General features: G+C 37.1%; 1 protein-coding gene across 1 annotated transcript; it reads right to left on the reverse strand.

The window, feature by feature from the left end:
* Positions 1 to 8,654: 8,654 nt before the first annotated feature.
* On the reverse strand, positions 8,655 to 11,776 carry LOC140837677 (nucleolar protein 56-like). The gene is made up of 8 exons (XM_073203794.1): positions 11,449 to 11,776; positions 10,837 to 11,051; positions 10,581 to 10,738; positions 10,206 to 10,393; positions 9,878 to 10,130; positions 9,594 to 9,742; positions 9,360 to 9,494; positions 8,655 to 9,076 (listed from the first exon to the last, which is right to left on the reverse strand). Exons 1-8 carry the CDS (start codon positions 11,651 to 11,653, stop codon positions 8,832 to 8,834), a joined length of 1,548 nt encoding a protein of 515 aa, XP_073059895.1. The 5' UTR covers positions 11,654 to 11,776; the 3' UTR covers positions 8,655 to 8,831.
* Between the last annotated feature and the right edge of the window lie 274 nt (positions 11,777 to 12,050).

Raw genomic sequence — 12,050 nt, forward strand, 5'->3', positions numbered from 1 at the left:
CACCATCATTATTTAAAAAAATGATTAATAAAAATATATTTTCATTGTACATATACTTATTTCGAGTAAAATACATTCAATTAGATATCATTCATGTCGATGTTTATTATATATAGGGAGAATTGGGGGTCAGTCTCCAATCCAAACCCATTTTTGTTTTAGCTCCCTAGAAAGATAAAAACAATTTTAAAACCCAAAAATACCCTTAACCCTATTTAAATCTTAAGTGATCCCGCGTTGTCTCAAATGGTATCAGAGCATGGTTGATTTATTTCAAACACAAAAATTTTATTATTACTAGCAACTAAATGTATGAGAAGGAGAATTTCGAAAATTATGAATCCGAACTTTAGTTCGAGAAAAATAATATACAAGAACTATTCCAATATTTTGGAATATACACAAGTTTATCTAACTATTGTTAGATATCAGAAACAGGAGAACAAAGGAAATTTATCTCCTGATAAAAGACAGCAGTGTTTGCAAAACCTTGCATACACAAAAGGTAGACCCTTACAGGCCGAAAAAACCAGATCTTCATTGATCTGTTAAACATGCCAGGAACTACCATCCAGTTCGAAATTGAACTTATTTCGCTAGAAATAATTCAATTAGAGCAAGAATTACAGCGAAGTACATGCTTCACTGAACTCAGCACAAAAGGTATGCGTTTACAAGGTTTAAAAAAAAAAAAAAACCGAAAAAACATACTTCAAAATCTACTCAAAAGAAATTCTTCAGAGAACAATGGATCTGTATAGACAGCAGATTTATGAAGGGAAGCTACTGCACCCTCAGGTAAAATCTCAGGTAAACTTATGATACAAAATAATAAGTTTCTGGAGATAGTTCCAGACTCCTCTAAGCTCTCTTTAGATCTTAGAGAAATTCAAAAGACAGTCCAAAATTATGGCAATATGCTGTATTTTGTACCGCAACGAGTTGAGAAAATCCTTGAAACCCAAGAAGAAATTCTGGGATTAATAAAGGATATTCAAACAAGAATTCAGAAACTAGAACAACAACCAAGTTCTAGTAGAAGAACTTCAGGAGGATGGTTACCATCATCTTTTGGCACTGAACCTTTGTTACATCAACAAGGGAAGGCCAGAGTGGTGTCAAAACCTTTGACTGAAGAAGAAAAGATGATCAATCTAATCAAGTCTGTCTCAGAAAAGAAATTCATCTGATGACAACTTTAGAAAGGATTGGTTTGGAGGATCTACAAGAACTTGCGGAATCTTTCGCAAATCTCAAAGTAGTAGATCTAAAGATGAATACAGCAGTAGGTGAAACACCACCTGCAATAACCTGGTCATCTTCTCAGGAACCACTAAGGGAAAGTATGGGATCTCATAATGTAAATATGAGAGAATCTCAGACTGATTTCCATACTGGTGGAGGATCACACCCAGCGGGAACAAGGGCAAGGAGAACTCAAATTCCTTTGCACCAAACACCCTATGGGAAAACTGTTTTAGATCCTATACATCCTTACGGGGTTATGCTTAACCTTGATGTATTAGACTTCAAAAACAGAGAAGATCTCATAGACGATTGGACATCTGCTATGAGAATTGCAGCAGGAACACTTGATCTCAACAAAGAAGGATTCATTAAACTTTTGGAAATGAGTCTTATGGGATCAGTAAAAATTGCTTGGGACATGACTTCATCAGACATGAAAGAGTCAGTCCTAGTTGGAGAATCTCTTAGTGAGATCGCGGGAAAAATGGCTACCCTATTTAAAGCACACTTTATAGGGGTAGACTATTTCAACAGTCAAGATACAGAAAAGAAGAAGAAATACACTCAAGCTCTGTATAGTCTTGAATTACATGACATATGTTTGGTGGATGAATACATTATGTTATTCACTAAATACAGATGGAATTCAGGAGTCGAAGAGGATATAGCTATGCAGCTTTTCTTCGCAAAAATGCCGAGCCCTTGGAGAGAAATGCTCATAAGGGAATACGTACCTGGTAATCCAGATACGTTGGCAAGAAGAGCCTCTTTCCTTAAAGGAAAACTGGCAGAATGGTGCCATATGGCAGCATTACAAAAGAATTACAAACGCTTAAGGGGTATCAACAAAAGAACTCCTTTGTGTTGTAAAGAAAATGATCTTCCAACAATTATTGGAAGTAAACCACAGAAGCATAAAAGGAAAAGCTTTAGGACTCATCCTTATACACGAAGTGGGAGAAGTTCTTGGAAACCAAGAACTGTATGGTCTAGACAGAAAGCCAGATCTTATAAATCTGGACAAAGAAGCGGACCATCGAGAAGTAGGATATCATCCCAGGCATCGAGTTCATCTCGAAGCACAGGAAGAACACCTACCAAGAAAACTTTCAGAAGAGCTCATACTAGGGCCAATGAAAGTTTCAAGGACTGCAATTGCTGGACATGTGGAGCAAGAGGTCATATCTCGACCAACTGTCCAGAAAATGAAAAAAGAGGTATTAAACGCTTCGACCCGACTCCGGATATAGAAGATGCAGTTTATTACCAGGATCTTATTCAAGTATACCGATTTGAGGACATTGCCTCAGATGAAAGTATATATGAAGAAGAGGAAGTCTTAAGTCAGGAAGAATCTGATGGAACAGAATCGGAATCTGACTGAAGACGAGGTGTTTCGACACGAAACACATGAAGATTTGTCTGGGTTTTTCAGCCAGACAACTATATCTCATAACATGGTTCAAAGAATCATGAGAGAAAATCCAAGTCTACAGAGATATCAAGGTTTCTCCGCAGGACAGGTAGAAAAGTTCTTAGGAAGTCTTGGCCTAAGAAACAGAAAGCATCATCTAATCTATAAAGTTTCTAGAAGGGAAATGACAATCCCAATGGAACTTACAGGAAATAGGATGGAGATGCAGTTAATTCCTTCCGAAGAAATTAAGGAGGAATTACAAAAACTCAAGATAGAAGTAGCGAGGACTATGTCCTGGATCCATATCGGAGCAATCCAAATTATGATAAAGGCTACTTTCAAAGAAGGGATAGATTCACCTATCGATATTGCTATTTGCGATAAAAGAATAGGGAATCTACAAGATTCAGTACTGGGAACAATCTCAGGAAACCTCTGTGCAGGAAAAATTGTAGGGGTAATCTATCCAAGGATAGCCTACAACCTGACAGATCGAGATTTCAGCCGAGCCTTGACATTGCATCAGAACTTCAAGGAAAAAAGGCTAATGAAAGAAGGTAATAGGCCATATTCTATTACCTATCAAATTTCATATGCTCTATCTAATACACATCATTCTGAACTGTTTATTAGAAATGAGTTTATTGAAATCCCTGAGATATTTGGAAAAGTTGCTCAGGCAATTTATCCAGAAAGAGTCGAGTTTCCTTTAATACAGGAAACAGATATCCAGATCCAAGACAAACCAATTCTACAAAGGAATCAAAGTCTTAGATTGGAATCAAGAAGACTATCTTTTCAAGGAGATAGAATTACAAGTTACAGATGGGATAAAAGGCCTGTCATAGACACCCAACAGGAGCTGAAAAGTTTTTCTACAATAGGAAAACTTAGATGCCCGGAAGGGTGGAAGGAGGTTGAAATAGTATTTGATATTACAAAGCAAAGGAATCAATTTCCTTGTAATTCAATATACTATTTAGAACAACCTGCGATGGGAACTTATCAAGGACTGATTAATATCGGAGAATTGGAAGTCCATATCCAAGGGATTCCAGGGAAAGAATCAGATCGACTGATTCTTGGACTAGAGTTTCTCGAGGAACATAAACCTTGGAAACGTCTAGAGTATGGAATGGAGTTTATGGCAGAAGATAAAATGTGGAAAATACAATGACCACAAGTCCATTCTCCATATACATTCCAGTAGGAATGTTGTATGAACAATATAAGGCAGAATATTTTGCTGCTTATATTGATTCAGGTGCTGGAATATGTACAGCAAAACGAGGAGTTTTTCCAAATAATTTGGAAGAAGAGTTACCCAAGATTGCTGGAAGAGATTTTTCCAGAAGAATCTTAATCTTAGGTAAAGGGATCAAGATGACTGAAATCATGATTGGAGGTGCTGGACAAACACCTTGGTACAAGGTAAAGACACCACCAATTTATTTTCATGACACAGGAGCTGACATATTGTTAGGAAATAATTTCCTACAAATGTTCAAGTCCTATACACAAGAAAATGAGACTAGAAGATTAGTGTTCACAACACCATGTGCTCACAAAATCATAGTCCAGAGACTTAGGGAGGCATTTTACAGAAAATTGCCAATCCAGTTTCGCAGCAAGCGTGGTGATTCAGGAAAACTTCTGAACCCGAAAATGAAAGATTCAAGACGGTTTGGAGAAACAATGCTCCAGTTAAGAGCAGATAAGGAACTACAACCAGAAGATATAGAATGCCTTAAGATAACTCTACATACAAATGAAGTAGAGTTTGAATCTAAGGTATCACTGGAAGATGTCAAGAAGAGGATCAAAGAAAATTATAACGAAGATCCCTTGGTATGGTGTGACAGAAATCAACTCAGGGCCTGCCTTAAGATCAAGGAAGGCAAAGAGTATGAATTTGTCCGTTGTAAACCCATCCCAATGAACATCATTGATCAGAGGGATATGCAGATTATAATCAAGGAACATTTGGACCTTGGATTAATCAAAGCAGGTATATCACCATATAGTAGTCCAGGCTTTCTGGTAAGAAATCATGGTGAGATTAAACGAGGGAAACCCAGATTAGTTATTAATTATCAAGAAATTAATAAGATTCTGGAGTTTGATGGGTATTTTATACCTAGTAGAGAACACTTGATTAGTTGCATTCGCAATGCCAAGATATTCTCTAAATTTGATTGCAAGTCTGGATTCTATCAGATTCGGATGCAGGAAGAAAGCAAGAAATTCACAGCTTTCTCCACACCTCAAGGACATTATATTTGGGAAGTATTACCAATGGGATTGGCTAACTCACCCCAGATATTTCAAAGAAAGATGGATAATCTTTTCAAAGATTATTTCAAGTTTATGTTTGTTTACATCGACGATGTTTTAATAGCATCCAAAGATATGAATGAACATGTTAAACATTTGGAAATTTTCTCTAATGTTTGCAAGAAAGAAGGACTGGTTTTATCTGAAAAGAAAGCAGTCATTGCTACAAGAAAGATTGAATTCCTCGGAATTGAAATCGATGAGTCAGGAATAATTCTGCAAGAACACATAGTAGAAAAGGTGCAGAATTTTCCAGACAATCTCAAAGACAAGAAGCAACTTCAAAGTTTTTTAGGGGTTGTTAATTTTGCTGGGATGTTTATCAAAAACCTAGCAAAACACAGGAAAGTGTTCAGTCCATTATTGAAAAAAGATGCTAGATTTATATGGACAGACGAACACACAAAAGGACTTATCCATTTAAAGAAGGTTTGCAAAAATCTTCCAAAGATGGCTATTCCTCAAGACGAGGATGATCTGGTATTGTATACCGATGCCAGTGATCATTGGTGGGCTGCAGTATTAACCAAGCTCACACCAGATGGAGAACAACCATGCAGATATTGTAGTGGGTTATTCTCAGATGCAGAAGCCATAAGATGGCATATCAACGAAAAGGAATTCTATGCAGTAAAAAGGGCTTTTGAAAAATGGCCGTTATTTTTACTTGCAAAGAAATTCACTTTGAAAGTTGATAATACTCAAGTTAAAGCCTTTTTGAGGAATAGAATTGAGTCTAAACCGGAGAAGGCTAGATTATTACGATGGCAAGCTTTATGTCAGAATTATATTTTTGATATTATGATAATAAAATCTCATGAAAATATTCTTGCAGATTTTTTAACAAGAGATGGACAGCATTGACATTGATGCTATTATCAAGATGCAGAGGCATTTGAGGGAACACCTTGAAATGCTTCAAACCGAGTTCAACAAGTTAGCTGTTAACGCAGAAGTTGCGGGAAGGCTACAACAAGCTGATAAGAGAATTGTCTCTGATCGAATTACAGGATGTTTACAGGCATATACTCAGTTATGGTCTGTAACGCAAAGGCCTATCCTCCAGGGCATTGAGAGACCACTGGTTTCTCAAATGGAGAGTTTTCGAGTACAGGACTCTATACCTGTAGCGGGGGATTCAAATACCCCTTGCACAAGTGTTAAGTCGGGATCATCATCAGATGAGTCGGCCAAAACAAAAATTGAGACTCCTGATCCTTATCTTGAGTCTTCAAGTCAACCCTTCACCTCGGGGATTGAAGAGGAAGAGATTAACCTTAGGCCTCGTATTGACAAAGGCAAAACTAAGGTTGATACTAATGAAAGTATAATTTCTCCATTTCAGGTTTATCAGCAGAATTGGGAGAAATTAAAAACACGAATTGGCATTAACCCAGCTACAAGCAGGGTTGACGTTTCAGGAAAATATCCAAGGGTATGGATGAAACAAAATTCATATCCAAAGGAAGTTAAAGCATGGTATGAATTTGGGGCTCTTGCCTCAGTTTATACTACATCACCCAGCTTTCCAGAAATTTCAGGTCTACCAAAATGGATCCAGGAAGCTGTTCACGAGACTTGGGCAAACAATGATTATTTGTTTAGGGGAGATGTTCTGGAGCTATACTTCTTTAGTACAGCACCAGAACCAGCAGGAAAAGGTTCTCACGAAGCCTTCCATTTCATCAAGCTAAGGAGGCCAGATTTGAATGTCCAGAAATTTATCAAGGACCCTCCGACAGAAGAAACACCCCTGGTGTCTTCAATAACTGAAGATGACATTTCTACCAGAAGAGCTTGGGGTATTTGGGTCAGTCTCACTGAGATGGACAAAGTCAAGTTTCCGTTCAAATTCTACAATCATTCAGTGAACGGATCATTCCTGTTAAATACCATGACAGGAAAAACAACAAGTTTTGCAGAAGATCTATTTGAAAAGAAAAGAAATCTTTTGTGGAATAGCAAGCTGCCGGCAAGTAAAGAAACTCGTCGGAAATTCTGTAATATGACACATGTAGGAAGATGGTCTGAAAACATCTGTCCAGAATGCCAAAACCAGAAGGAACCGGAATTTGGTAAAGGATTCAAGCCGAGATCTGATCGGAAACACTTTACCGATATCAGTACAAGTGGGGATGGACCACATTCACGATTTCCTCGAGGAAGCCGAAAGCCGAAGATTCCTCGACAAAATTAAAAGGGACATGTGACCCTCCATTACAAAAGCAGGACCACTACCATGTGAGTGGTAGAAACAAGACAACCACTAATTAGTGGTAAATGACAAATAGACCACCAATAACAAATGGTGGATGACTCAGCAAGCATTGGATATCAATCTAAAGGAATCCAATGAATAAAAGTAAATTAACTGGTCCCGAAAATTCATCCATAAATAAGGACAGAAAGGAAACCAGTTAACACACCAGAATCAAAACTTAAAAATGTATCGTGTATATTTGAAAGTTTTGAAAAGAAGAATAACATACAAGAGGAAAGAGGCAGAAGCACTGAAATGGTTAGTAAATCATTTCAAAGAGTATAAAAAAGATGAAATTACTGCCGATATCCTGGAAACTCATCGTCAATGGTATCTAAGAGAGATAAAGGAGGATGAGAAGTTGATGTCAAGATTAATAATCTAGACAGGGACCCCTCAACCACCAAATGGTCCCCAATGCAAGCTGTAAAGGCTTATGAAGATTTGAAATCCGAAGTTCAAATCCGAAGGAGCCTTCTATAAATAAGGCAGGAAGAAGGAAGTGAAGATTATCAAATATTTTCTCCATTTCTTTCATACAAGGTTGTAATATTTTCTTTCAAGTTTTATGAGTGTTAAGAGTTCAGCTACGCTAAGTAGCTAAACAAGTTTCTCCTCCTCTACAGGAGGTTACTATGTAATAAATAAATGTTTGTGTTTGAATAAAAGAGATCTTTGCTCTAGCCCCTCTCATGTATTATTTTCAAAATTTTATTTTATACTGTACACTCTAAGGTAGGAAACGAATTAGAGTTGTGCCAAGTACTGCTGAAGGAATCTACGCCAGTAACCATCGGTTGCGATCGCGTGGTTGGACTGTGAGGAGCAGTTCGTAAAATACGGTGGATATAACCCGGTGGTACTCCGGTCAAAAAGGTATAAGATTCAATTTATTTTCGGAAGCATGATGGGCCATTAAATTTAAAAGGAAAATCAAGATATAGGTAAGATGGGTATTTTGGGAAAATAAGATGAAGGAGGGAGTGGAATGGAAGTTTGTGGTCAAACAGGGACTGAACACCAAGTTCCCTATTATATACGAGCTCAGAAATAAAGACCAGATTTGCAGTTCGCTGACAATTCTTGCATTTCAATCATTATTATTAGGTACATGTTTTTAGGGATGAACATTTTGTCAGAACTGAATCAAACTACTATATATTGAACAAACTGAAATTTTTTGACAATCTAAATTGACCGACTTTTATGATTTCAGTTTTTTCTAACCTATCCCCTTAAATCCTCGAACTTATTCATCGAATTTCTATTAAATTATCTTGGTATTTTTTAAGAAAAATCGGAAGCTGAAAATACGAAAATAGTAAGAATTGTTTTGAAATTATTTCAGAATATAGTTTAAACGATCCATGATTTTGAAAAATAATCCAAGAAGACTTCAACGCAAAATTATATATGCTATTACCAAATAACATACACAAAATAAAAAGTTCTACCAAATAGCAACCACGATACATAAACTATTGATACATGAACTCGAAATCCCATGCAAAACCGGTATCATCGTAGCTACCCAAAATTTAAATTCCCAAACGGTTAAGATCTTAGCAAAGTTCATTCGCTCATATCATTTCGCGACTTCTTTTTCTTCTTTTTTCCTTCGTCAGCAGCTACATCATCAACTGCCATTGCATCTTTACTCTTCTTTTTCTTCTTTTTTGCAGTTCCATCTTCACCATTTGCATCATTCTTTTCCTTCCGTTCCTCTTGTTCCATCTTTCGTTTCTCCTTCTTTTTCTTCTTTTCACTCTTAGGCTCGTCTTTAGCATCTCCATTTATAAAAGTGGCAAGCTCGTCCTCTATAAAAGATTGAGGATGAAAAAAGGTTTTATAAGTGTATATACGGAAATAATGAAGATCAAAGCAAACACGAGATACTTTCTAAGTCGTTGAAGCACGGACATATGCTACAAAAACTGGCCATTTCTCCTTCCTTTCTATGATAAATTTTTTTTTCTAACAAGCATCCAGGAACATTCAGAAATTGAAGGCCTGTAGATCTTTATCCATGCAATAAATTGACATTTCATTTGCAAGATATCATCTTTACATAGAGAAGTAGAACTGAATATGTGTCCAAACCTTTGGCCTCAACAGTTGTGATGGCAGATTTCATCACATCAATGTTTTTACGAGGAGCAACCCCTTTATCATAGAAGTCTAGCCGCTCTTCGACTTGTTCACGAAGTTTTTCTCCAAAAGCAGTGGTATTTTTCTCTGCATCATAAAAATATCACACGGTTCATCAACAGCCCGATGGCACGCACAAGACGAGTTCAAATCAATCTATGTGTAGTGAAATAAAAATAAACTCGCCTAGGAAACAGTCGATGCGAGAAGCTATAGAGCACTTGTTTGCAAGATAACGAGCCATTCGGCCTTTGTTTCGAGCAGATGCACGGCCAATAAAGGAAGAATGGAAAATAAGACCATACTTTGGAGTGTTCCCACGAGTTTTCAACGCTCTGTATAAATTACCAAGTAAATCCAGGAAATGAAAAATTGAAAAAAAAATTCACCTAATTATAAGAAACATTAAAACTGTTTTAAGCACTGAATTAAAACAATGATCAACACACATGCCACGAATGTCAAACTACCTAAAGAGAGCCTTCTCCGCACCAAGAATTTGAAGAGTAGAAGAAGGGCATTTTGCCAAGTTTGTGAGACTACCAGCATGGGAAATTAAACGTGCACCCACAACTTCACCAATAAGAGCAGCCAAATTAGGTGCTATGTCATTCATTTTGGAAACCAGATAATCGTACAGCTTTTTCCTGTACTCAGCAAGGTCAATCACCCTTTGAGCAAATTGCTTGACATTAATCAAGTCTATTTCGGACAAATCCTGTCCTGAAAACATAAAGGACACAAATCAATAATAGATACAGCATGCGCTCACAGACCAAGTGTGATAGGAAACAGTACCCATGGATGCTTTGGCAGCCTCTATGATCTCCTTTGCTTTATCTTCATCCCCAACCATGTCCGTCAGGTCTGATAAGTTGCCCTCAGATAACTGTGATTTATCATCCACATATTTTGCGACTTTGGCATACAGAAAGTTGTCATTCACAATCTTTGCTAATTCAGGAAAATGCCAAGAGTACCATTCTCTGCATGAAAAAGAAAAATACATCCCAAAATTAATCATACATCTGCATGTTACTGCGTGCAACAGCAAAAAAAAACTAAAAAGGATCACAGATAAACTAATAAGCATCCAAGTCATCACAGGCAAGGCCTAAAGTATATAATTAACATACTCCGAACACACCCAAACTAGCCAAATTTAAAACTGACCTTGCTCTCATGGAGAAGGAATTGATATCTTTATCAAGAGTGTCAAGGAGAAAGATAGCCTGAATAACCATATTGTCTACACGATTCACATTGAACTTCACCTTTGCTCTGCTGTAACTATGACCCAGTCCAAGTTGTGCCTTCTCCAGATCACCAGACTATTTACATATAAAATGATTAAAGATAATCAAATACATGATTTTTAAATACACAGCAAGGTATTCAAATTAAGAAAAAAGCATTGATAATGACTAACCTTAAGGTTCTCAATAAATCTATCAAAATGTAACCGCACACCTCGAACAATCTCGAGAATAAACTCATTGCTTTGGCACGGAATCTTAGTTACTTCATAAATATTTGAACCAAGCTTTGGCTCTGCCACTCCTAAGCTGAACTTTGGCTTCTTACCCTCCTTGACTTTTGGAAGGGTGAGCTCCAAAAAATTCCTCAGCTCCTCAGTCATTTGTCCTTAACACACATAACAAGCAAACAAACAATATTAGTTCATGCTTCAGCAATTGCATTTTAAAATAAAAACAAGAAATCTTCCTACTTCCAAGAGAATAAAACACACAAAAAAAAACTCAGTCATGCGTTGTGTCACATTTTCCTTTGCCGTATATGAAAAAGAACACAATTCACTAAAAAGGCACAGGAGGCCAACATACAACAAGGTCTATTGCACAACACTCTATTCCCTCCTTCCTATTTCTAAAACCCTCTAATTGATGTTACCTGCTAGCGCCTTGAATTTCTTGGATGCGGATATGATTACATCTCGCATTAACCACATAAAAAAAATACACTATTTCTCACCAGCAATGACAACACTCCGAAAATTGAAAGCAACCAAAGCCTTTTTTACCTTCAGATATTGCGTTACATTGGTTCAAAGCATCAAGCGCGGACTCATAAGGGCTAAAAGCGGCCAGCTTTACAACCTTCCCGAACCGGTTCAGGTCTGATACAGAGGACCTAACAGCCTCCGTATTCAGCCCAATTTCATCAATCCCATGCGCCAAGAACAGCCCATATCCGGAAGCCGACTCGTACAAAACGTACAGAGCCATCACTCCCTCCCTCTCCCTCTCTATCCCCACAGGAATATCGTACGCGACGGATTGCTGGAGGCGAGGGGCTGTCTATTGAAGTTAGGGTTTAGGGTTTAGGTTTTCCGGTGCATCTAAATAGCATATCAAAATATTTATTTTATATCCACCCATTTCCTATTTATTATCATTTTATCTATTATTATTATTATTATTATCATTTTTTTCAAAGCACGATTAAATAATAAATTTTAGACCAATAATAAAAAAGTGTGTTTCATGTGAGACCCTAACCATATTCACAATAAAAAGTAATACTCTTAGCATAAAAGAAATACTTTTTAATGGATGACTCAAATAAAAGATCTGTCTCACAAATATGACCCGTGAGACCGTCTCACACAAGTTTTTGCCATAA

This window comes from Primulina eburnea, chromosome 1 (genome assembly GCF_022965805.1).
Source record: "Primulina eburnea isolate SZY01 chromosome 1, ASM2296580v1, whole genome shotgun sequence".
NCBI classification, from domain to species: Eukaryota; Viridiplantae; Streptophyta; class Magnoliopsida; order Lamiales; family Gesneriaceae; genus Primulina; species Primulina eburnea.

Coding starts and splice junctions, on each gene's coding strand:
- LOC140837677 (XM_073203794.1), bottom strand. CDS start 11,653: ATGGCTCTGTACGTTTTGTACGAGTCGGCTTCCGGATATGGGCTGTTC. Junction 10,394..10,580: donor TCCTTCTCCATGAGAGCAAG/GTCAGTTTTAAA, acceptor TTTTTCATGCAG/AGAATGGTACTCTTGGCATT. Junction 9,495..9,593: donor TCGCATCGACTGTTTCCTAG/GCGAGTTTATTT, acceptor TTTATGATGCAG/AGAAAAATACCACTGCTTTT.